The 27,509-nt window shown below is 40.5% G+C and overlaps 1 protein-coding gene across 2 annotated transcripts in view; it reads right to left on the bottom strand.

Moving 5' to 3' along the window:
* SPTBN1 (spectrin, beta, non-erythrocytic 1) overlaps positions 1-27,509 on the bottom strand; it is a 136,352-nt gene that overhangs the window by 82,601 nt on the left and 26,242 nt on the right. Inside the window, exon 1 of one of the 2 annotated variants that reach the window (XM_008573355.1) lies at positions 26,839-27,004. The exons of the other annotated variant lie outside the window; for it this stretch is intronic. Coding sequence (XP_008571577.1) covers positions 26,839-26,947 — 109 coding nt within the window. The 5' untranslated portion in view covers positions 26,948-27,004. Of the gene's footprint in view, positions 1-26,838; positions 27,005-27,509 lie in introns of those variants that run through there. 2 annotated transcript variants of the gene reach the window in all.

The following is a 27,509-nucleotide window of genomic DNA, read 5'->3' as shown; positions in this document are numbered from 1 at the left end:
AAAAAAAAAAAAAAAGAAAGAAAAGAAAAAAGAAATCTGCAAAGGATTAGCATTTTGGAATAAAGAAAGCAACAACAATTCCAAGTTATCACTTGGAACTACAGAATTATGACAAGGCTCCAATTAAGAAGAGGAATTATATTTTAAAAACAGATGAACATAAACAAAAAAGAATTTAAAAATTGGCTTCTGTTCTAAAGAACACTACAAATTACTCACCTAAAGTCACTTTGGCCAGTAACCATGACCCACTGCAGAAACTATCAGGGTTGAAATGACAAATATATAAATTAAATAAGACTGTCTCAACTTCAGTGCCAAACTCCAAAATTATAGTTGTCTACTCAAGTAAGCCACAGACTTCATGTGTGTTTGGAGAGGAAGGGAATGAGGAATCTCTAAACTACACTTGGATTTCAGAAATGACTAACAATTATGACAAGATTGAAAACAAAATGCATAATTTTGTATTGGTGAGCTACTCCCTGGCCTAAACTAAGGAACTTTAGAGTTTAGCACTATTTTCTAAGCAATACCCCAGTGCATCAAACCAAAATTTCACCTCTCACAGTATTTTTCACTCAGGAAGTAATTTATTGAAAGATAGGCCCTGACCCAATCCATGATTATATATTTAATTTACCCAACCATTCCACTGCCTGAAAGATTATTTCATGTAGAACAGCAAATGTTACACACACTAGTACCCAACATTAGCCATAATGGCTGCCTGCCATTTTTCTTATCTTGGGTTAATCAGCCAGTAAGCAATCATTTATTAAGTAACTAGTATAAACACACAGGGAAGGGCACCTACAAGCATTGAAAGTTCTCCCTTAAAAAATTAACAAGTAATTTCCAACTCCTTGAGAATTTAAGCACTAAATAATTGATAAACATACTCAACTATCATTTACTTATTTTTAATATATCTTAAAATGAAAAAGAGAAAGCTATTATATACAGGGTCAAACACTGAAAAAAACAATTCTGCTAACTTCCTTTGTGGCTTTCCTCAACCTCACCCATATGAAGTGGTTACACAAGATTTCTTTCAAAGCCAAATAGTACAGCGTTTTGGTGGGCAGATCCTATAGGCACACAATGGCAGATCCTATAAGTATACAATGTACACAATGGCAGATCCTATAAGTATACAATGTACATTGCCTTGTTTTAATAAAGGAAGACGGAAAAATTGGAGGAGGAAATGACCTTGGATTCAATCCCATGATGACTTATTTGACAGGTGTGGTGATACCATAGGATTCCTCACACTAATCAAAGGAAGCAAGATGGGTAACAGTTTACACTAGTGCTTTTTGGTTTAAAAAACAAAACAAAACCTATTTTCATTAATAGGAAAACTAATCAAAGCCTTAAGCCCATTTTTATAGAAGACAATGCACAAGGATCATACTGAAAATTCTTAGCTTAAATCTGGTCATCTACCTAAATTTACATCAAAGCCTTAAGCCCATTTTTATAGAAGACAATGCACAAGGATCATACTGAAAATTCTTACCTTAAATCTGGTCATCTACCTAAATTTAATTTTTTTTTTTTTTTCCAAATGAAAAAAAAACAAAGCTTTGAACGAAAGGGGGAATAAATGGGGAGATCCGTTTTTCTATTGTTCTATTTGTTTTGGAAACTTAAACCTGCTGCACAGTGTTGCTAAACTTAAATGCAAATCTCTTGCCATAAAATAGAATGTGGATCTTTATAACATTCTCGAGTGTGTACCTAAATGCAGGCCTCCCCACTCTAATTCCCCCCAATCCCTACATGCAAGGCGTTATCTCCCATTCCGCAAAATCAGGTACTTCCAACAGGTGTGAGGACCTGGATGTTTGTAGTTTTAACAGCTTGGGGGTGCGTTGGGGTGAAGGTAAACCAACTTTGTCACAGGAGGATTATTATTGCTAGTTACCTAGATACAGTCTGGAAAGCCTATGGCTCTAGCTGATTTGTTCTTCAAGGACATTTTATTGCTTAATGAAGACCTTGGCTGCTTTTCCTCAATAGCCTCTATAAAGACAATAATCTTGCATAGGGGTGGGAAGGGCTGGAAGCTCGTAGATGTTCTGTTGGGGTCGCAGACAGTAGAGTCAGCTTTCATGACCAGGTGGAAGTAGGCAAAAATAAACTATTCCTTACACTTGAGACAAATCCTTTCATCCTTTTGCTTACTGAAGGTGTGGAGAAACAGGCACACTCATATGTGGTTGGTGGGAGGTAAGTGGCAGTATCAAAATTGTTTTTTTTCCTTTTTGTCTTTTTTCGTGATCGGTAACGGGATCGCAACCCTCAGTGTCGCGCCCGTACCGCGACCGGCAATGGGATCGTAACCCTCGGTGTCGCACCCGCCCCGCGCTCAACCAGTGAGCGGACCGGTCTCTATATGGGATCCGAACCCTCAGTGGGAGCGCCGCCACGCTCCCAAGCGCCGCACTCTACCGAGTGTGCCACCGGGCCGGCCCAGTATCAAAATTTTAAATGCGTATTTTGTCCACCTACCAATCACATCTATATATACAAGTATATTTCAAAAAGTTCTTAGAGGATTTGGATCCCCATACTGGCCAGCCACCAAAAGAAAAGAAAAGAAAAGAAAAAAAAAAAGTTCATGGAAATAGAACTAAAAGATAATACAAATCTTTCCATGCAGTTTTTGAAGACCCTTCATATTTACTTTCCAGAAATACTTGTGCAAGAACACAAAGATGTACACTACAGATTTTTAACATAATAAAAAAGAATAGCAGCAATGGCAAAACAGAAAATACTAGAAACAACTACATACATGTTAATAGGTTGATTAATGAAGATACGGTACACCCATATAAAAGAATAGGATGTACACATTAAAAACAGTAAGAAAAACCTGTAGTATACAGGCTCAGGAAGATGGCTATATATTTTACTGAATGTACAGAGTCCCTTACAGAACAGTGTATGCATTTAGTATGATTCTATGAATACATATAAGTTAAAGTAAGTGCATAAATAGGTATGAAAGGATATTTTCCAAACTATTCCTTGTAATTACTTCAAGTAAGTAGAAGCAAAGACAGGGGGGTGGGGGGGGGGTGGCAGTTTTGCTTCTGTATTTCTGCAGTGTTTGTTGGTTTTGTTTTTTTAATGTGCTCACACCAATTCTGAAAAATTTAAAGGGCATTTCCATTTGAGGGGAAAATACAAAATTCTTTTTTATTTGATAAGAGAACTAAGATTCACCAATGGGTCTGAGATTAACGGGTAGGAATAAAAAGAACACTCACTGGGGGAAAACCAGTTCTCCCAGGGCACCGCAAAAGGTCATAGGTGAATTGTCTTCAGTGAGCACTCTAAATAAATGCCACCCTGGATTTGCAAGTCTTTCTTGTAGGGAATACTAAATCAATGTTTAACCTTACATGGTCATCCCTTGTCATCCATGGCGATTAGATCCAGGACCCCCCCCCCAATACCAAAATCTGCAGATGCTTTAATCCCTGATATAAAATGGTATAGTATTTGTATATAACCCATGCACCTCCTCCGATACACTTTAAATCATCTCTAGATTACTTATAATTATCTAAATGCAATGTAAATGCTATCTAAACAGTTGTTATACTGTATTGTTTAAATTGTTTTTATTGTTGTATCTTTTTTTTTTAATTGTTTTTTTCTTTTCAAATATCTTTGATCAAGGTTGAGTCTGTAGAAGCGGACCAGCAGATATAGGGGGGTGACACTGTAACATTTATATAAATCATAAGGCAAACAAATATTAATACTTCCTTTTAACAGATGGGGATGTTAATTAAAAAATAATATTACTGAGGATATTAATAAAGAAAAACAAGTGGCATTCACTGAAGAAACACTGAGGACTGCAGAATGCCAGGGAAGTAGTTTTCAAATCATGTTCCTGGCAAGGGATGCAAAAGGAGCAAGGATCCAGGTACATTCTCACCTGCACCTTGGTCAGAAAAGCTCCTATGTTATATCCTTTATTTACTGGGTCCCCACCTCAGATTTCAGATATAGGGAAAGCAAATTCCATTCTTAAACAGAGTTTTTAAATTGCTCTACTAGACAATGGTGCAGGAGGCATTCACAGTTTGATGACACCAGCCTCATCAACAGGTAATTATACTGCATGGGAACAGGTAGCAAAAGAGAAGACAAAGCAAAGCACTCGGGGACCAACTGACCAGGGGTGATTCAAGGGGTCAAAGCTTCATAGTTGAGGTCTGAGACCCAGGCAACATCACCAATCAGCCGTAGGGATGAGACTGGAGCCCAGTGGAGGTTGATCCACCAGTACTTCAGCTACACAAGTGGGAAGGGCTCTGGACATGCTCCTAAATGATGGAAGGAATTAGTCATCTTCTCCCATATCCTTCCCCAGAGTCAGGGTTTATGGAGCACTTACTAGGGCCAGCATTCTTCTAAGCACTTCACTAAAACTTATTTAACTCACAACAACTATGTGAAGTCCATACTCTAATCATCAAACGTATTTTGCATAAGAGCAAGCTCATGTTTACAGAGGTTCAGCAATTTGCCCACAGTCACAAAGCAAGCCCAGTTTGACTCTGAAGCCCCTACAGCTCTAAGGAGATTTCTACACTAGCAAGACCCTTCCTTGGCTGCAACTAGGATGAAATGGGGTTTGAGCCTAAATGATGAGTAAGTTTTCCCCCCACCTAAAGAGAACACACTGAATTAAATCTCTTAAGGTAACCTGCAACATCAATTCCTGAAAACTCCAAAACCAGGAGTTCTACATACTTCAAGTGCAGAAGCCATCATCAAAAGAATCCTCCATTATTTCCAGCTGTTCTTTCAATTCCATTAGGCTCTCTTCCAGTCCCATCAAGGAAAGTGCTCCACTTCCCTGCCTGACACCTGAGACAAGTGTAATTCACCTTGCACCATCAAGGAGTCCCTGCTATTGGTCACCACTGGAAAAGACCCCAAACTGACATCTTCCTTTTCAAGTGTCACCCTTCGCCACAGCAAAACATCTCTTACTCTTTCCCATCTCAGCCCCCATTAAAATGCCTTCTTTCCCTGTACCAGCCAGCAAAAAAAAAAAAAGCTTTCTTTGACTCTGGAACCAGAGAGTTGAGAAAACTAGCTTTGTAACTGTTTTGCCATCATGTACTTTAACAAACAGATGCAACAGATTACCACTGCATCTGTTTTAAAAAGCATCAGTATTGACTGAAGGCTTTGAACAAGTTGACGTTACACATAACCAGACTTCCATATGTGTTTTTCCTTTACCTTGGTTTCCAAAGCCACCTTATTTCTTGGCCCTGGTAGTTACAGGTCCCCGATTTATCAAACCACAGAGCACCTGTCTGCAGGCGGGAAGATTGAAATGCCTGTTGTGTGGTAGGGGTAAAGTTCTTCAACAGGATTTGGAGGCAGGCAGAGCGATTAATTAATAAAAAGTTTAGCTTGGGGTAATTAGCAACAGCAACAAAAGTGTTTAGCTGTGTTTCCTCTTTTTATCTTGAGGCAGTTCCTATGGACAAATGCTCAGGTTTAATCAAGTTTAATGAGACCTGCAGCAGCTGGCTAGTTAGTCAGTGAGGAGGAAGCAGTAATGGTAAGAGGAGAAGGTTTTTACTCTTGTTACTCGCTCAGGCCCAGGATGGTTTTCTTAAATTGTCAGTTGTATCCCCAACCTTAAAGTGGTCTCAGGGCAAATAAAAGGTTTCAAAAAAAAAAAAAAAAAAAAAATGGCAAAAAAGCCAAAGCATGAATGCTGGGCTTCCCGAGAGCTGGTTTGTCAGCCTAAGAGTAACCACAGTAGCAGCTCAATCCCAGCCAAGAGTCCCTGGAAAGCAATACCAAATTCTGTCCGCACCAAAGGATACTCATGTCCTGGGCAAGCTGGACAGTCACCATCTTGCTCTCACTGCAGCCCTTATGGAGAATTCTCAGTTCAGAGCATCCCCTCCTCCCCAATATTAAGAATATTAAAAGGGTTCTTACCAAGGAGGAAGACACTTAATGACTACGCCCAACTCCTTTGCTCTCCCCATCCTCTATTTGTATTATCATTAAATTTGTTATGTGTTAATTAGCTCAATTTAGCCATTCCATAATGTATACAGAATTCAGAACAACATGTTGTACATGATATATATACAATTTTTATTTGTAAAATAAATATATTTTTTAAATTTTGTTGTATGTATATCTCATCTTGGCTCCCCTCCAGGTCTGGTACTTTTTGAAATGTATAGTAGGATCCCAAATCTTTCAGAATTGACTGGTTTCTGGCAATAATGAGGGAGGGAATTTTTTCATTGTTAAAGAGTAAGAATCTGAATATACTAGGATTATAACCCTTCCCTCAGCACTAGCACAAAAATAAGCAGCTGATGGCAATACTATTGATCCTCCCAAATTACAAGGCCTGTGCTTCAACTTGTTTTCCTAATAACATGGACGAATCCGCTCTTTATGTATTCAAAGAACAAGCTAAGCAGAGCCAGTGTGGGCATAAAAAATGAAAGCTACCCAGCCAAAGTGGGCCAGAAGCCTCTAAATGTTACTGGTTTGCTTAAAGTTTCTGACGCTTTTTAGTTCCATATATAGTTCGTTCTACTTTTAAACCTCTACCATTCAACATACCACCAAGAAACAAAATCTACTCCTTACGTAACAATATAGTTACCCCAGAGTAACCTTCAAATGGGGATTTACTTTAGAGCAAAACAGCTTTGCAGCCATCACTATCATGAAAAGGATATTCCAGGGTTCCTTCTGACCACTTGGAATCTTGAATTTTTTCAGCTTGGCTTCCATTCCCATGGGGGCCAAAAGGCTGTCAGAACAAGCCTGGAAACCTCTCTCATATACTGCTTTACTGTAGATTAATATTCCCTGGTTTATCATTTATATAAAGAAGATCATACAGGTTTGTCCTAGCAACACTGGAGAGCATTTCTTATCAGCTGCTTTTACCCTGGGAAAAGAGAAAAAGAACACTCATTCAAGTTCAGCACAGAAATTTGGGTTTATAACCTGTTTCCAAAGTCAATACAGTTAATCGCTATAGGCTATTTACTTTTAAAGTTTTAGGATCTCTCTGTCACACTGTACTTTCTGGCAAGGCCTGACAAACAGTACAGTCACTTTGGTCTTAATGCATGGCTAAAACCAGTTCCTACATTCTCATCCATTCTCCTAAGACTTACATTATACCTAAACCCAAAGATCAGTAGTCAGGAATTACTGGGACTCAGAAAGGTACTTTCCAGAACTCTGTGGAGAGGTACATCTTCCCAACTCAAAAACAGGGCCAAACAGCAATGCTGGACTCCCTTAATGCACCCCATTCTCAGCCACGCGCTTCAGCTAGGCGAGGATCTGGTCTGTCCACAGTTTTGGTATTTAAGAGAGCTGTAGTAAGCAAGCAGGAAAATCGCTTATTGTGCTACTTCTACTAGAAAGAAATGAAGCTTCCTTAGTTGGGTGCTATGGTACATAAAGGTAAGTGTGAAAGATGGGGAGTTTAGGTGTTTTCAGAAACTTTTGGCTTGTGGTATTACATGCCTTACGCAAATAATGGCCACACACTGGCTGTCATCTCTAAGGAGTCAATCTCAAAAAAATGGTAGTTGATAACCTGGTACTATACTCTTTGTGTGACACTTAACCTGAGAGGTGCCACAGGTTGAATGGAACTGTTACAATTCATTCTGATCTGTGCTTGTCATAGCTCCTTCTACTTTTTTTTTTTTAAGTACATTGCATCTCAAAGTAAAGTCAAAGGTACTTCAAAAAGTTCAAGGAATTATATACAAAGGTACGTCAAAAAGTTCATGGAAATACAGAATTAAAAGATAATATGAATCTTTCCACGAACTTTTTGAAGTGCCCTTGTATAAATCTGTAAGAAGCTTTATTCTCAGAAGAAAACAAAATGGGACTATATAACATAATACATTCATACAAGATGGTATCTCTACAGGGCCCTCAAAAAAAAAAAAAAAGTAGTGGGAAAAAGACACACAGCAATGACATGGCACCTTTCAGGGTATACAAAGGTACGTCAAAAAGTTCATGGAAATACAGAATTAAAAGATAATATGAATCTTTCCATGAACTTTTTGAAGTGCCCTTGTATAAATCTGTAAGAAGCTTTATTCTCAGAAGAAAACAAAATGGGACTATATAACATTATACATTCATACAAGATGGTATCTCTACAGGACCCTCAAAAAAAAAAAAAAGTAGTGGGAAAAAGACACACAGCAATGACATGGCACCTTTGAGGGTCTGCCCTTGTATAAATCTGTAAGAAGCTTTATTCTCAGAAGAAAACAAAATGGGACTATATAACATAATACATTCATACAAGATGGTATCTCTACAGGGCCCTCAAAAAAAAAAAAAAAGTAGTGGGAAAAAGACACACAGCAATGACATGGCACCTTTCAGGGTAGCAATGTTAGGCCTTCCTAAGAAAGATATTAACATTTTTCCGGACAGAGAGGGCAAAGAAGAGAACAAACCCAGCATTCACTAACCCAACAATCCTATGATGAGTCTTGTGATTCTGGACTCTCAAGCAGCAGAACTATCATCACACACACAAAAATCATCAGGAGACACTTGCCTAGGCCAAATTAAATCATTTCTGAAACTAGGCAGGGTATAAACAATAAATATAAATAAAGGACAGCAAGCAAAATCAAGTTAGTGATTTCAGGGTGTAACCACAACTAAGCGTGAACTGGTGACCCTCTTAAAAACTGTTTTTATATCTGCTATGAGGAAACTCAAAAGGTGGCCTGAAAACAAAAATGCAAATAGCAGCTGGAAATCTTCACTTATACTTGGCAGCAGCAGCTAAACCAGAATTAAGGATTATCTACTTTATTCACACATGGACATCATAGAACAGAAGGCCACTTAGCCTAAATATACCAAAAACACTCAAGCAGCTGAAAATGTTTAAAGGCAAGAAAAATCAGCAAACTCCAAGAATCTGAACTTAAAAATGTGGGGTTTTGGCCCAATTCCATGTTCTTAGGTAGTGCTGTCACCTTTAAAAATTGCTCCAGAGTTAACCTTCTGTGTAGCCACTGCCTTGGCACTGAAGTACTTTTAAAGTATTGTACTTTTAACCCCAAAATTCTACTTCAATTTGTTCTTCATTCCAGGTTCTTGCAGGTACTTTACAAACAATTTTGTGTACTGATAAAAAAAAAACACAGACCAAAAGCACCTGTACTGTCAGCTGAGTCCCTTTTACTCTGCCAGAATCACCAAAGCAAACTACCATCAAAGAAAGGAAATAAAGTTTTCCAAGATTAGGCAAGGCTTGAATTTTATATTGCATTTACCATGCTGCCCTTTGCTACTACCACCAATTAAGAGTGAGAGTCTCAACAAATCCTTTATGGTTGGAAGAGGATCAGGAATTCCCACCTCTTAGCAATTGCTTTCACCAAATCAAGGTTGCCCAGGTTGAACGAAATGCTAATCTGAGATCCACAACAGCACACGCAAGAAATGCTCTTGCAAGGCAGCACAGCACAATGGTTAAGAATTAAGAGTACTGCTCTCGAGTCCTCCTTTCCAAGATGACAAAGAAAAGAAAGAACAACGGTCATGCCAAAAAGGGCCATGGCCATGTGCAGCCTATTCACTGCACGAACTGCGCTGGATGTGTGCCCAAGGACAAGGCCATTAAGAAGTTCATCATTCGAAACATAGTAGAGGCTGCAGCCCTCAGGGACATTTCTGAAGCAAGTGACTTCGATGCCTATGTGCTTCCCAGGCTGTATGTGAGGCTACATTACTGTGTGAATTGTGCCATTCACAGCAAGGTGGTCAGGAATCGATCTCGTGAAGCCTGGAAGGACTGAAAACCCCCACCATGATTTAGACCTGCAGGTGCTGCCCCACGACCTCCACCAAAGCCTTACATTACTGTGTGAATTGTGCCATTCACAGCAAGGTGGTCAGGAATCGATCTCGTGAAGCCCGGAAGGACTGAAAACCCCCACCATGATTTAGACCTGCAGGTGCTGCCCCACGACCTCCACCAAAGCCTATGTAAGGAGGTGAATTCACAAGGACTGAAGAAAAACTATTCTTTGGAAAAAAGTAAAATGGAAATTATACTAAAAAAAAAATTCAGAGTCGTGAATCAAACTGCCTGGGATGGAATCACAGCTCTACTTACTAGTCAAATGTCTTTGGGCAAAGTGTCCTTTGTGCCTCACTTTCCTCATCCTCAAAATGGAGATAATACTTATCTCACAAGGATATTGTGAGAAACAGAGAAAAATGGATACTGCAAAGTACCTACAACAGCAGTGCTTCCTTAGGGTGAGTATCAAGTTGTAGCTGCTATTACTATTACCATCATCACCATCAATACTGGGCTAGAATTTAGGTAGGGACCTACTCTCCTTCTCTCTTTGCATGAGGATATAACTTTTCTTTTGCTTTCCCTCGCTTTGGTAGCCCATTAGTTTTCCGACAGGACCGACTACGTGAGCCCAGAGAACCAGAGCCAAAAATGCTTACAGTTTTTTAGCAGTGGGCATCTACCCAACAAAGCCCTGGAGAAGCATTCAGTGAAATGAAAGTGACCTCGGTGTTTGGCTATGCATTTATTTGCAGAGGCCTTCATATCTGTATCAGACAATCTTTCACCCTTTCCAGCAGGTGAGAGACCTGAGATGCAATTACTTGTCCAAGACCATCTCACCAACATTAGTTGCTAATCAGCACCTGATTCATTCCCTGGACCTGTGCCAAGATTACCTGGATGTTGACTAGCAAAAAGGATGCAAAAATCCCAACTAATAATAATAAGCATTAATAATTGAAATGGGGGGCTGTTCAGTTAGCTCAGTTGGTTAGAGTGCAGTGTTATAACATCAAGGTCAAGGATTCAGATCCCTGTACCAGCCAGCCATCAAAAAAAAAGAAATAGGAGGAAAAAATGTATTTCCCATTTCAAGTGGACATCTAGCCATTCCCCCAATATTTCCACAGTTTTGTGACTCCCTCTGGTCATATTTTACCCCACCCCCAAGCACCCATCATCTCATAACCTAATCCTGGTCGTCATGCTTAAAGTTGCAGTTCATATGTCAGCTTCTCCAAAATGCCCCTCTCATATTCCACAACCAAGAAATGTTACTTGCATGTCTTAGAACACTTGCCACTCCTACCTAGTATTCCCTTTTAGAATGTAGTCTGAGATCATGGCTGTCCCTTACATACCCGTGTTTCCAGCGTGCTCAGAGCTGTAACCTCCTCACCATGATACCCACGTGCTTGCTGAATGTTGACTGAATGGGCAGACAGATCTGATGACTCCTTCAGAGATCTTAGAGCTACAATGTGTTCTAAAACCTTATCCTGCCTTTGTCCATAGATTTAGCAGGAAGTACACACCACTCTATTCCAACAGCCAGTCTGTGACAGTGCAACTAGAACACATTATAAACAACTCGTTTCCAGGCTTTGTCAGTTGAGTTTGAGGACAGGAACTAAAAAGCACTACTTCTTCACCAAAGTACAGAGTAGAGAAACTGAAGGAACAACTACAGCCAACAGCTACCTTCCTGGGCCTCACCTGCTGTCACTGTTCTAGCTTTAGTCATTAACTGAGCCAAGGCAGCAACAGAAAGGGGAGGCAGATCACGGTGACAACAGGAATAAAACAGAGACCATCACCATCACCCACCTTTCCCTATAACTCTGCTGCCATGACCTACACTGTACCAAGTTCTGGGTGCTTAACATATTTCTTTCATGCTACAGGTTAATTCCTGTCTCAGTCAAGAGAAAGGAAGACAGAAAAGGTTCTCATGACTGCCTAAGCAGAGGCACGTTGGGACCCAGCTTTCCAAATGTGTGTACACACATTTTCCCTCTCCTTTTGGTTTAGAGGTTTGTGGACAGATTCAAATGAAGCCGAGCTGTCATGCAGTCTGGGTGCCACTGAGTGACCACTTCATTACATCACAACAGATGTTTGGCTGCAGGTATTTCATCCAGCATCTCAAAACGCAGAGCCCTGACAGTCACAGGCAGTGGTCTACATCCATGTCTCTATGTTCAAAAGGATCCTGACACACCAATGTTCAGTATCACCTGAGTTTAAGCTATGGCTCAAATTACATCCCCCAAAATACCCTAACTGCATTTACCAAACACTGTATCCACACATGGGTGGATGTCAGTTCTGCCCTTCAAGATATGCAGATGCGTTACTCATCCCTCCCATGTTATGCTCTTGCAATATCAATGATAAGCAAATTAGCAGACTGCATCATTTTTAATGAAGGACTTACTCATCAATCGCAAGAGCTTTATCAAAAACTGATATCTGAGAAACCTGATTGGTAAGCCTTCCATTTTTCAGCTGTGTATTCCAATTTGTTGCTAGGTTAAGGGCAACACTTTTAAATACCTGTGAATCTGGCTGAATCCCTAATAAGAATATCAAACACACAATGCTCTTGGTTTAAAACAAAAACTAATGTTGTTACAATCTACCCATGTGCTGATATACTCCCACACTATGCCTTGCTATGTTCCGCCACCTATTTAGAAATGTTGGAAACATCCTCCTCTTGCTGCAGAAGCTCACAGTCACCCACTTTGTCACTTGCTGGCTAAATGATGCTGCCACCTCATTTCACCTTTCTGATCCTCAGGTTCCTCAATCCACAGTGCAGATATATGACCTACCTCACAAGGTTACTGAAGGGATAAATAATATGGTGTGAAGGTACCTGGTCCGTACCTGGCTCATGCTGGAAAACCCTCAGAAACTTTTTTTTAAAGTCATGTTCTATGCAGGAGAAAGAAGTCCGTGGTTTAACTTTTACATCACAGGCACCCGTAGACTCATGTGATGGAAAGGATATGACCTCTGAATCCAAACCAGACTGCACTGAAGGGGCCCTCACAGGATTACTGGTTTACCACATGGCCAACACGGGCAAGACCAGGACCCATCCTTAACACAGGGCAGGCACAGAGCGACTCAACTTATCAGCAACTGATGGGCTTTCTGACCCTGGGCGAGAAGAGCTGACCTCAGAGACAGGAGGAAGGGAAACCACATCATAAATATCACCACTCAGAAGGGAGGACGCTTTCTGAGCTGGGCAAGGTGCTTCAAAGCAGATTCAAGAAACTGTGCGGGCTGCTGCTAGGAGAGTTGGTTCAATGCTCTCTCCACACCCAGCCACACCCAAATCCTCCCAATAAGATAACTATCTCTGGAGAGGCAGTGTGGAGTAATGGTTTAATGCTAGGGCTTTGTGAGCAGCCAGCCAGCTCCACCACTAAATGGCTGTATGACACTGAGCAAGTTACTTCATCTCTCCAAGTCTTGTTTTCCTCATCTGTAAACAGAGAGAACATCAGTCTCTATCTCTAGCATTCTTCTGGGCATAAAACGAGATAATAAGTAGCAGAGTCTGGTACACAAGGGTCTAATAAATGCTGGCCATTGTTACTAGAAAGATGTCTGTTTCCTTCATTGTCCAGATCAGTTGAGTGCACCTGAGAACAAAGACAGCCTCACATTTGTTTCCCCCATAAAGATTTTAGATTTGATTGTAAGTTTTTATTTTTCATAGGGGGTTCACACACATTATTGTAATTGATTCTCACACCAACACCAGAGGAATAGGGAGGGCAGGTGTTTTCCATGTTGCAAGTGTATAAAGCACCTCCCCACTTCCTTATATTCACCCATTCAAATCCTATTACAAAAACTTTATCTATGCTGTCTTTTGACTTGTTTGTGAGCTTCTTGAGGGCAGGGATAGAAACCTACCCCTGTAACTCCAGTACCTAGCAAAAAGCTCCAGACAGAGGCCCTCCATAAGGTACAATATTAAACACGGGCTGCGTCATGCCAAGAATCACAATTATTCTAATGACCAGGTCTCCTAGTCCAACAGGAGTTTTGTTTTTAACGCAGGGAACCTTAGCAAATGAATTACACTGTTCCCCTTCCCCCAGTGGGAATTCACAAAGAAGATCCCAAATAGACTTGCTTAATCACTTTTCTCTTCCAGAAACATTGAGCAGAAGAGCAGCTCCTTATCAAACGAAGAGAAAGTAAGGATCAATGACATAATTCATGTTTGCAGACAGCTATGAGCTCAAAGGAAAATGAGGAAAGAAAGGTCATTTTTGGAATCACTTGATGACGATGATGGCTGAGATGAGAATCTGCCGGGAGGGAGGCCGCCTTCCCATCTGACTCCCAGCACACCCGGTGGCCAACACCAACAAAGGCAGCCAGCTTCTAGACCACCTTCCCACTCATATTTCACCTGGGGCTTAAGCACAGCAGGTCGCTGCTCTAGTGCCCCTCCCCCAACTCAACCCCCTCCCTTCCTAAAAAGCCATCTGAACATGCTATCCTGATAAAGACTGTAGTATGTGGTTCTCTGGCCAAGATCTCCCAATCAAGCTGACTACAGTCAAGCCTACTGCTGAATAGGTTTGATTTTTAAAAGATGCTTCCTTGTGTTTCAAGTGAAAAAATAACCTCCCGTTTTCAAACTGAAATCATATATATTTGCAGAGGAAAAACAGATTTTTAAAAAAAGGGGTGGGGACTGGGAGGTACCAAGGGCTGGGAAGTAATTCTTGGGCCAAAATTAGTTTTCTCTCAGATATTTCTTCAGTTTAAAAGGCCAAGTTTGCACATTAATATATTATCTGAGTTTCTGAGGCCCTGCCTCTATTTGCTCAGAGTGTGATTTAACTGCCTGGCTTCCAGAAAAGCATTACTCATGCTGTATCTCTGTGAGCAAAGGCATAGTCGCAGTTAGAAAAGTTGCACTTGTTTTATGGTAATACAATATAAAAATCTGAACGGCTACCACACCTAGAAGAATAGATTCCGGCTTCACGGGGTACATTTTTAACATATTTTGCTTGTAAAACTAGATTACATTAGTGTAGCCCTTAAACTTTCTCCTGGTCCAACCACTCTTGCCCCATCCCACTCAAAAAAAGAAAAAAAAAATCTGATGTTTAATGTCTAGGGAACTGTTTTCATCTCTCCAACATAGAAACTGTGGGCTTCCCTCTCTCTTTTCTTCCCCACCAAAGTTAAGTAAGTGCCTCAGCACCCCTGCAGAGTCCTGGTGAGGAAATCCCTAGGCAGGAGGTCCCTAAATCAGAACTCTAAGGCACAGGGAGGTTAGGGGGTAGCAGGCTATCACTTAAGGCCATATTAAAGTTCATTTTATCAAAAAAGGAGATGTGCCCAACCTTCCTGAGATTATAGTTTAACCACATCATAGAAACGAAATTATTGTGAGTGATACATGACATGTTCAGTGAAAGAATGTAAGTGGCTCTTTTCTCAGGGGAGAAGAGGCATCAGGGAGGAAGATCAGCTAACCCACTTTAAATTAACTACACATGTATTACCACTTACTTTATTCACTCATTCATCCATTTATGAAACATTTATTTACGTGCCAAGCACTTAGTGGAAGGAATACAGATATGAACACACAGAGAGACTCTGTCCTCCTGGGAGTTCACAAATATTTACAGAGTGTCAGGTAAAAGGTACCTTCATGTATAATTAGGGTGACCTACCTCCCAGTGTACCTGAGACTGAGGGAGATTCCCTAGACGTGGGGTGTTTGGTGCTAAAATCCAAAAACTCCATAGCAAATCAGGATGAGTGGATCACCCTACTAATACAATTACAATATACCTAATTTAATCTTCACAACCACTCCAAGGGCCACTTATTCTTCCCCCATGAAGAAAATGAGGCTTGGTGAAGTCTCCGGGGGAGCCAGGATTTGAATGCTGGCTTATGCGAATCCAGGGCCCATGTGCTTTCCACCACCCCACCCCTCACGTTTCTGACATGAGAGATAGAGCCCTTTGACAGCCTCTTCACCACACCACCCCCACCAGGTTCTGAATCACTTTCCTTCCACTGCTCCCCTGGCCACCCCCACCCACTCTCCACCACAGACTCTGTGCAGCTGGGATTTCATCTGCTTGGCAGTTGTTTGCAGATAATGCATAATCTCCCTCTACCACTGCAAGACTGAATTTTACAGCAAGTCACTTAAACCTCTATAGGAATAAATGTCTCTCTCAATAGAAATCAGGGCACCGTTTTCAAGCACCAGAAACACACCTTGCAGCATACTTGTATTCACATTTCAAATACTATACACTCAAGGTAGCAATCTACAGAACCTCACTGGCATTTAACAGTTCAACAGACCAGACAGACTTTCAAAAACACTGTACACTTTAAAACTAAGTTTCTAGGGCCGGCCCTGTGGCGCACTTGGGAGAGTGCAGTGCTTGGGAGCGCAGCGGCGCTCCCACCGCAGGTTCGGATCCTATATAAGGATGACCAGTGCGCTGAGCGCAGTGCAGGCGACACCAAGCCAAGGGTTGCGATACCCTTACTGGACACAAAAATAAATAAATAAATAAATAAATAAATAAATAAATAAATAAATAAATAAATAAATAAATAAATAAATAAATAAATAAATAAATAAATAAATAAATAAATAAATAAATAAATAAATAAATAAATAAATAAATAAATAAATAAATAAATAAATAAATAAATAAATAAATAAATAAATAAATAAATAAATAAATAAATAAATAAATAAATAAATAAATAAATAAATAAATAAATAAATAAATAAATAAATAAATAAATAAATAAATAAATAAATAAATAAATAAATAAATAAATAAATAAATAAATAAATAAATAAAACTAAGCTTCTAAATGAATGAATGAATGAATGAATAAATAAAGCAGACGTTGAAAGTTTTTCTTACTTACAAAAGAAACCTAATTCAAAACACCAAGGGTACATTCCAAGAGAGTGTTCAGTCTTCTAATATGAGGGTTCTTTGAAAAGTTCATGGAATAATTCATATTATCTTTTAATTTAATTTTTCCACAAACTTTCTGAAGTACCCTCATATCTTGGTTGTAACTACCATTTGCATGTCAACGCTGCCAAAATAATGTCTATGGTTTATATAAGAACTTCAGGCAAAACACACACACACACCTGCAACCGCTGTGTGCTTAAAATGATAGCTCTCATTCCAAAATTCCATCGCAATTGCATTCTTGGGGAGGAGGGAATTCACCCAAATAATGACACAGCCTATGTAATTTCCTTGCCACCAGAGAAGAACAGAGCCTCCAGACTTTTTATCTATGTTTTGATCACATTCTTCATGAATAAAGCGTGCCTCAGTGATCCTCAAATTAACTTTCCATTTGCATCATTTCAGCATTAAAAAGGAATTTTAAGGCCAGATCTTTCACAAGGCCTTTGTGAAACCAAAAATAGGCCAGCCTGTGTCTCCATGCTATTGTGATTACTGTATTTGCTACTTAAAGGTCTTGTGCCTCTTGAAAATGGGTTGGGGGAGAGAGAGAAAGGCCTTTCAAAAGCAAATACAGTAGAGGCATTCAACATATCCATGGAAGGCAGTTAACATTAGTTTGGCTACAGTAGTGACAAAGTGCTGGGTCCTCTGGCTTCAGCAGCAGCTGCTCCAGATGCTTTTTATGAACTTGGGAAAGGCACTACCACTGTGACCTTCAACCCACATCAAAAGTCACCAGGCCCAAGTGACTGCCTTCAGCCTTGTGTTCTTTCTAAAGGAGAAAGAGGGTGTTTCAGTTGAGTGCATTTTCAGGCAAGCTAAAAACTCTTCTAACCCACTGAAGGAAACCACACCCAGAACAGGTTTCAGGGGTGGGGGTGGGGGTTGAGGCTCTCCACTCAGGTTCAAAAGTCTCACCCCTGCTGGGCCCTGCTTTGCCATTTAACCAGGACCTAGAATAATAATGGCTGCTGTGGACTGATTACTGAGCCCTTACTACGTACCAGGGACTGTGTCAAACCCAGTTTCCACAGAGAATCTCCCCTAATTCTTAGAACTATTTCATCACAGACTTTATATTCCATAGATGAGAAAACAGGTTCAGACTGGTAAATAAATTGCCTGATTTGGAAAGCAATTTGGCAATGTTTGGCAAAAGGCATAAAAATAACCACATATGAAAAGCTTGAGATACAATGTTAAGTAAAAAATGAAAACAAGAAGCCAAGACAAAACTGAATCTATATGATTATAATAGTGTCAAACTGTACGTGTGTGCGTACGCACTATTGGAAACAAAATTTGCTGGAATTGCAGGATCTCACATTAATTATTCCTTCATTTTTCTCTCTTGCGGGTGTCATAACACTCCTGTGAAATAATAAAATATAAATATTTTTTGGAGTAATGCAAAGGAACAGCTAGAAATTTATCTCTGTCCACTAATGACCTTCAACCTTGCTTTTGAAAGAACATCACCCAAGTCACCTCCTGACTACTGCTGCTTTCACGGCATGCGTCCCTTCCATCAGGAAGGCTCTGGAGTGGTCCCAGGCAAGAATAGAAGTCACTTATCTCCCCCACCCCTTTTCTTTCTTCTGCTAAGGAGCAAAAACTTCCGGCCAATAAGTTTCAGCAACTGCCTTTTCTCCCCTACCTAATCAATAACAAGTAATTTTAAAGCTGCATTTGCAGATTTGGAGGAAATAAGTACCTATCAAGTAACAGATGTTTAATGTACTTCAAATCCACTTTTAACACCAAAACCTGAAGGCTCTGTTAGATAAGTAAGTTTGATATGTATGAAACTGGACTGAAGTCTAACCAACTGCAAGAACAGCAACATTCATTTAATACAGGATCATTCTACTAAGACAAAGCATGGGATAAGGGAAGTATTTTTGCTTTAGTTTTTAAAATATAGTTTTAAGGTATTTAAAAGGTTTAAGTCATAAAGCAGGTATGAACTAATAAGCCTCCACTTCCCAGAACATCATTGTGCTGAAATTCTGGAAGAATTTAGAGAAACTGGCCCAGAGTATTTCCATAATTCTCCATTAATACCAAATGGGTTAATGAAAAGAAACTGTGTTTTTTTAACCTCAAAACTTTCTAGAACTGCAGGATTAGCAAGTAGGAAAATCCCAGCCAAATTCTACAAAGACTTATTACAAAGCTAAGAATTAGCCAACCATACTTTAAAAAACCCTTTAATCTCTTAGAGTAAAACTAAACTTTCTTTAATTAACTATTACGTTCGGATATTCAAGATTATTTTATAGTTAGTTAAAATGATCCAATTTATTAAAAGAAAAAAAAAACCTTCTACATTTAATGGGGACTATATAGAAAACAGATAAGCTGTAAACCTCAAGAAGGTCATAACCTTTCTGAGACTATTTCCTTTTCTGTTCATAGGGGTAGGGGAGCAGGTAGAGATGATTTCCAAAGCAGTGCTTCTTAAACTTGAACATGCATACACAAACCACTCGGAGATCTTGTTAAAATGGGGTTCTGACTCAGTAGGTTTGGGCTGAGCCTGCAACCACACTGAATAACAAGGTTCTAAGTAACCCTGTAGTTCAAAATTCAAAGATGCTATATTGTTTTTAAGTTTCTCACCCCAACAAATGAAGTACTGGTCTCCTGCCTCCTTCTTGGCCACCAAAACAATAATTATACTCAGAAGTCAGAATACCCTTAAAAAAAAAAAAAAAAATAGCCAAGACAAGTCCCTCTCCTATGCAAAATCCTTCAGTAGCTTCCCACTGCCTGACTTACTTCCAAACTCCCTAACCTGACTTACAGGGCCCTGCATCCTCTGGCCTTTGTTCATTATCCTTCTAGAACTCCTCCTACCACCCTTCCTCACTCTGTGCTCTAAGCTCCAGCCACCAGGAACCTGCGTGAACTCCCCTTACCTGGGTCCCTCACCTTTTGCCTGGGACTAGTTTATTTCTCCACTTGCTTCTAGTCATCAGTCAGCTCAGCCAGCATTTCCAGAGTTGCTGAAACACGCTTACCCATACACCTAAACCAGAGGACAGCTGCTTATGGAAAAGCAGGTTGTCAATAAATATTTGTTAATAATAAATAAGCTATCATAACTGAAAACTTAAAGCTCTGTCACTACCCACATCATTTTCCAGAAGAGAGGATTAAAAGAAAAAACCCTTAAGTCCATATGTGAATTGCTATACCATAGTTACTAATAACAATACTAGAATTCTGAGTTCATCTATATAGAGAAATTTTCTTTAAAAGAAAATATTGTAATCATTAAAACAATAGCCATACTTTACATTTTTAATACTTTTCAAGGAAACTTCATATAGATTATGGCATTTGCTGTTCAACACAATCCTGTAAAGTAGATCTGGCAGTTATTCAGATAAAGAAAGCAGCCCAGATCTTAAAACATCCAGGACAGGGTTGTGGCCGGTGCTTTCTGCCTCTCTTCCAAATGTCAAGTTGCTGGGATTTTCGTTTTTAATGTTAAACCCAACAGATTCTTTATTAAGAATATAAATGAAGCTAAACATGATGCCTTACTGAATTATCCTCAGAGCATACACACTCTATCATCTTTATCTCTGTTTTTTCCCCTAAACTTACATCTCTTTCTATAGTGGCCCTCATACCAACTCAGTGGGGGAACTGCGGCAGGTAACTAACTGCACTTGGCACATGAAATGACTAAGGCTTACAGACGTGAAATGGCTTCTCTAATTTAGCAGGATCAAGCCCACTTCTGGCTAGCTAAATGCCTTTTCTACTATTACAAAATTGTGTTCTAAAACATACTTTTCCCTAACTCTTCAATAAGAAACCAGATATAGTACCTGCTCCTGTTTGGGAGCAACTCAAGGAGTCTGCTCCTCCATGCTTCCCACCGCCCCAAATTTTTTTTGCAAAGACTGAATAAATGGTCCAATAATGCACTGTTTCTTAAACTTTAGTGTGTATTGGAACTACATGGCAGGCTAGTTAAAAACACTTACTGCTAGGCCCCACCCCCAGAGTTTGTGACTCAGTAGGTAAAAAGTAGGGCCTGAGAATTTACATTTCCAGTAAATTCCTAGGTCATGCTGATGCTGCTGACCTGGGAACCTCGTTTTGAGATCCTCAATTTTAGAACCACTGAAGTAAGGTAGTCCATAACATTGACTTCATTTATTTGCTCTTAACAAATATTAAGTGCCTTCTATGTGTAAGACAGGTTAGGCTAGACTTCAGTCTTTAAGTTTCCAGATTTTATGAAATGTGGGGAAAAGAGGGGCAAATACTGGAACTGTAACAAAAAGCAGTGTGTGAAAAATCACAGGAGAATGACCAAGTGCTAAAACTTTAAATCTTAAAGGCAGGGCACCCAAACTTGGATTCTGACCTCCCCTCCCTCTTGGAATGCTTAGAATAAGTGGCATCTGAACTGAACCTCAAAAGAATGATCCTGACACATGAAATGATTCCCAGCAGAAAAAACCAAGGGCAGGAAACTGCAGGACAGGTTTAGGGAATCATGAGTTCCATGGAGTGGAGGAGCTGGGAAGGCCAGCTGGAGTCAAATCCCAATGAAGTCAAATCCCAGAAGATTTTTGCATGCAGGAGAGTTCTTATCAAGGCTGTGGAAGTGGCGGTGGGGGGTGGGGGGTGTACTTTAGGAAGCCACCGAAAGAAATTAAAACAGAGAAAGCAGCAGTGGGGCTATGAACAGACCCATTTCCAGGCACAAGGAGTGAGAAGATGTGGAACAGCCAGCCAAAAAGCTTTTTCAGCAGCCAGGAAGTTTATAGTCCCTTCACTCCCCTGAGAAAAGTGATATCTTTTCCTCAAAAGGAGTTACCTATCGCCCTCTTCTACATAACCGGCCTCCAAGAGTCTTTTTAACAGTCTTCCCAAATACTGGATTTAAGTTGGAAGAAATGGTGTTGCACTGACTGTTGGTGTTCCTAGCCCACCAAAAACTGAGAGCAGCCCTTGTCCAGACATCTGAGCAGCTCTGTGAACACATTAATTTTCCATGCCAGCAGAATGTATTCATGGTATCTGGGTGACAGTGGTGTGGTCCACACCTAACACACACTATGTAGTACTATGGGAGGAGCAATCAAATTTGGAATCAGAAAATCTGGATTCTGGAGAGCTAGCTTCATACTGGTTGATGTTAATCCAATTATTTGCTTATCTATAAAAAATAAAAGAATATCTATCCTACAGGATTAGTAACAAGAAAATGCACATTTATTTAAGCACTAGATCCCTTGCTGGGTACTTTGAATAATCTCATTTAGTTAATTAATCAAGATGATATATATTAAAATTAAGTGCTATACACATTAATAATAATTACTACATCATCTGAAATCATCTAATTCACAAATCTCTTAGGAACTTCTATATTTTGAGCTGAAACTGATAAATTGGTGAAAAAAGGGTTCTTCTTTTTTTGGGGGGGGGGTGACTTATCCCACAAAGTTGTCTGGGCTTATAAAAACTATGAGGGTACTTCAAAAAATTCACAGAAAGATTCGTATTATCTATTTTTCCATGAAGAAGTATCCTAGTATTAGCAGGTAACCAGACCAAAAAGCCAATCTTTCATGCTTTCACTAAACCCAAAAATATTCTTATATGAATCTTGCCTCCTACTCCCCCTACAAAAACTTGTCATAAATCCTATTTACTGTCACAATGGAAAATATTTGAAGGCTATTACTTTGAATTTAAGAACAGCAAATTTTCTTCATGACAAGCAGGTGTAAACCCAGAAATCTCCCTTCTCTAAGGTTAAAGAAATTTTAAAAATTAAACAAAACAAAATTTATGTAGCATAACAAACTATTTTCTTCATGACAAGCAGGTGTAAACCCAGAAATCTCCCTTCTCTAAGGTTAAAGAAATTTAAAAAATTAAACAAAACAAAATTTATGTAGCATAACAAACTAGAAATTTACTAGAAACTTAAGAAAAAAATTTCTTCATGATCCATGAGTATAAAGTCAGCACTCAGTACTATTCTTTCCCCAAGGGTTAAGAAACTAAGGCAACTCTTAACATGTAATAAACTTGGGAGCAATGCACTCCCATGTCCTAAAATTCTTCATTCTCCCTCTATGTCCCAAGAAAAGACAAAGCACTCCATAACTCTTCCTGATGCAAATTAATTGAGCCAGAACAGCTACAGAAAGCACCTTCTCCAGAAATAACAAGTGCTGAATGTCAGGGTCAGAATGCAAAGAAAGCAGAAAAAAGTTTTCAACCTCACTGCCAGAGCCAACAGAATCAGTGCTCTGGGGTCAGGTGGGCAGGAAAGGGAACCAGGTTAGGGTGGGCATTTCACAATATTAATATTAATATTAAAATTAAAATAGAACGAATACTAATATCTAGAAGTCTGGGAGGAAAGTTCTTACAGAACAACAATGTGCAGCCTAGCTCAACAAGTCTGTGACCCTGGACAAGTTATTTGCCTCTTCCTATCTTCTCATCTCTAAAACCTCACAGGTGTGTTATGAAGATTAGGTAAGATACCATATATAAAGTTCCTACTAAAGTGTCTGGTACATGGTAAACACTCACTGGAATTTCTTTTCTCAACAACCCTGACAGAGGAGACATTGAGAAGCTTTATGGAATAAATGAAATGTAAGCATAGTTTTTAAAAACTGTAAGAAGGATTTCTATAGGTGAAATGGAAGGGTAGGGCATTTGAGGCAGAGGGTAGAAGATGAAACCCAGGACAGACTGGGCTTTGAAGAGCTCCAGGCCTGCCTGCCTGCAAGGTCTGACTGGAATGTAAGAACTGGAACAGAAAGTATGTGGGGTGGGGCCATTTTGGGGAGAATCTCTGAATGCCAAGCTAAAGAGTCTGGAATTTCATTTACACAACAGGAACAAGCAATGGTTCTGAGTGGGAGAGGGGCATGATGAGTATTCTCCTGTAAGGAGTTAAGCTGGCTGAACTGAAGAGTAGTAACCCGTTACTACTAACATTTTTCTAAACATGTGAGGTTGAATTTTCTTGTGTTTCAGCATTCCAATCTTATTTAAAAAACAAAACAGAATAACTAATCCAACTTTGTAAGATACATGAACTGATTCTGAGGAAGATGTTAACTTAATTTTACAGGTGAACAATTTAAGAAAGAGAAAGAGAGGGTGTGTGTGTGTGTTGGTGGCTAATGCTGAAGCCATCAGGGACTGAAGGCTCTGTCTTGTCTTATGCCAGTAGCCTTACTGTGATAAAGACATCACTCTGTATCTCAGTCCCTTATGTCAATGAGGTTTTGTTTTTATCACTTATTTACTGACCCATAAATCTCTATTAGACCAGACTCCTTTTAATATCATACCTCCCCCTTAGCTAGACCATCAAATCTCATTCTATGGCCCCTTGTGAAATTTTTACAATCCAGTGAGAAAAATATTTGAAACCAGCAAAAATGCAGAAATTACTCCCATGAAAACACAGTACTCTCAGGCACAGATGCTAAATGAATAAATTCACATATGAGGTATTAAAATACCAATACAAATTCAGAAAAGCATTTTGCCAATATTGGGTGATAAGGGCTAGGAAAGACTATACACAGAAGAATAAAAAAAGGCAGGTACAAAATTAAATCAGGGAATAGAAACTATATGTTGTCAAAAATACATGATGACTGGAAGAACTAGAAATACTAAACAAAATATCAAGCCAGGGGTCGGGGAAAGATTTTATCAAAATTCTCCTAAGGTTGTTTAAAATGCAATCAGTTCTGTTTGTTACTAAGGACACTGCCAAATGTTTGTAATTCTCCTGGGATCAACCATACTTGACAGTTAATTCACCCTTCCTCAGTTCTTCTACATGGGTGGTTTTCTGTTACAGAAATACTAACACTAAAACTTGTGCAACTGCTAAACCACATATTTAGAAATAAGAAAGTTATCTGAAGCTAAATTAGGAGACAAAGGTCCTAAAATTGTTTAAAAACCACCACACAAAATGTGAAGCTCATCCCTTCTGAAGAAATCTCCTTGAGAAATTTACATGAGGTAAAATATCAGGAGTACATGGTGATTTTCTTTTAAATTTTACCTTGTCCAGAGAGGACAGAAGACATTTCCTGTGTGTAAGCTCCACCCTTTAGAGTAAGCAGTTTTACAACCATCCTCAGCCCTTTCAGAAAAAGTCTTTTGTTATGGGTGGGCCTATGGGTGCACTCCTCCCACCCCTTCTTATATTTTCTCCGTGTTTTGCATTTTTTCTGAGACTACAAGGCATGGGCTGACTGAAGACTGGTGATGGGTTTTCTCTCGAGGAACCTCCATGAGCACTTTTCCCTTGGTGGTAGGAAGTGGGCCATGGGAAGAACGCTTCCAGAACGCTCAGACCCTAATACTGCAGGGCTCCTAACAGAGACCTAGATAATGAATACAACCCCACTCCTATATTTACCATTTGCAAGCTCCCCCCCATCTTGTTTTCAAAAAAGAAAATTCCACCTTAGAAGAGCTGAAGAGGAAAGAACCAAAGAGACAGCCCCATTCCCTAGAGTGAACGGAGCTTCCTCTTAGCTAACCGCCTGAGGAATGCAGCGCAGCCTAGCAAATGTTTAAATTCACGTCCTGTTCTGCCTCTTGTTTTCCAGAAAAGTGTCACTACTGTCAACTATTTCACAAGACAAATAGACCAGTGAATGAAATCCATCCTCCCCGCCTTCCCAACGAAAACATTCGAGGACTGAGCTGCTTCCTTCCTTCCTCCTCCTCACAGGAACCACATTTGTGGCACCGGGAAGAGTTAAAATAAGAAACACACAGTCAGTCTTTGAATCCTTTTTTTTTTTTTTTTTAATTTTACAGTGCTGGTGCCATTCCCGACCTAGTACTCTCCTCCTCACAGGAACCACATTTGTGGCACCGGGAAGAGTTAAAATAAGAAACACACAGTCTTTGAATCCTTTTTTTTTTTTTTTTAAATTTTACAGTGCTGGTGCCATTCCCGACCTAGTACTGATTCCAGGGGCTTCCAAACGGAAGGAATTCTGTTTTCAGTTATGATCCTTTTTCACGTATAAGCTGAGACACCTGAGACACCACTGGCCAGGGAGGGCCTGCTACCTGGGCATGGGCAGCCATGGGCTGCAGGGGCCCACCAACCAGAGGCAGGAATACACACTATACTGCTGCACACACAAGACTCTGTTATCCCTAAAAATACATGCAGTAAAATACTGGACTCATTCAATTATTTGAGCCTAATACAGACTCCAAGAAACCTGTAATTGATCCAACTAATCCAACCCATGGCACTGGAATGACAATAAGTGGCTTTTATTATAAATTACATAGCCTACTGAATTCATGGGAAGGCTCTCCCCCAACACAATACATCAAAAGAGTTAAAATTAAGCTTCGGAATCAAAACTGTAATTTACTGAAGGCTTAGGAACAAAAAGACCACTCCCTCCTCCCCTTTGCTATTGTTCTACAGGACCCAGTCCGGAGCAGTTCACTTTACACCTTTAAGGCTTCTCAGAGGTAAGAGGTTGGGGTCTGGGAGCCAGAGGTGACCTGGAATCAAATACTTGCATACTAATAGATCTAATAACTCGGATCTAAAGAGATGCAAAGATAGCTAAAAGGAGAGAAAATGTGGGTGCACCGGGCAGATACCTGATAACCAAGAGAGCCAAAAGGGTTCTGGAGAGAGAGAGGGACTACAAATGGTGGCTTTTCTGGAGAAGAGTGTGAGCAACTGCCGTCTTTAAATCGTGAATGGGGTGCTCGCAGCCAACCAGAGGCTTTGGGGCTAGGCCTTGTGGCCATCGGTTTTCATTAGGGTCGCGTGCCATATGGCACAAATAAAGCCTCAGACCCCCGTTGGCAAGGCCCCACGGTCGGCCCGGCCTCTGGTAGGGGGCTTACCTTGGAGCTGCTTAAATCTCCCTTCCAGCTGGTTGTAGTTGTACGGCACCTGTCCCGTGTATGACGGCGACAGCGGCCCGGAGATGCTAGACGTCCTCTGCAATTCCATTATGCCCGGCCCAACGCCCCGGCGGGCTGCACCGTGGAAATCCCGCTGCGGCCCCCTCGTACCCCAATCCAACACGCAGCAGCTTCCGCACGGCTTGGCTCCCGGCCCCGGCAAAGGGCTGGACCTTAAGCGAGCCCCATTCCGGTCCGAGAGTCCAGCGGGGTGATCTGATAGGAGATTGGCTGCAGGAGAGTCCACCTTAGCCCTCGGGCACCTAATTCCGTGTTGCTCTCCTTCCTTCCGTGGCCCTGGGATAAGAGTGAGAGGAGGAGGGAGGCGCAAGTCCCACTTAAAATTTTTTTAAAGATGGCCAATCCTAGGCATGCCGCGGCCGCCGACCCGGGAGCTCGCGGGAGCAGCGCACACACCTCCTCCCGGCTGCCTGCGGCGGCCGCCGGTTTGTAATTTAATCGGGAGCCACTCGCCGTGAGCTGGGCGGTGATGTCACCTGATTAGCATAACAGCATTGTAGAGGAAACGCAGGCTGAACCATGAGGAGGGGCGCAGGGGAGGCCGCCGGCCCGCGGCCCCCACCCGACCGCCGACCCCGCACGGCCCGCGG

Source organism: Galeopterus variegatus, unplaced genomic scaffold (assembly GCF_000696425.1).
Source record: "Galeopterus variegatus unplaced genomic scaffold, G_variegatus-3.0.2 Scaffold909, whole genome shotgun sequence".
NCBI classification, from domain to species: Eukaryota; Metazoa; Chordata; class Mammalia; order Dermoptera; family Cynocephalidae; genus Galeopterus; species Galeopterus variegatus.
Note: the sequence above shows the minus strand (reverse complement) of the source record. Positions and strands in the feature narration are given on the sequence as shown.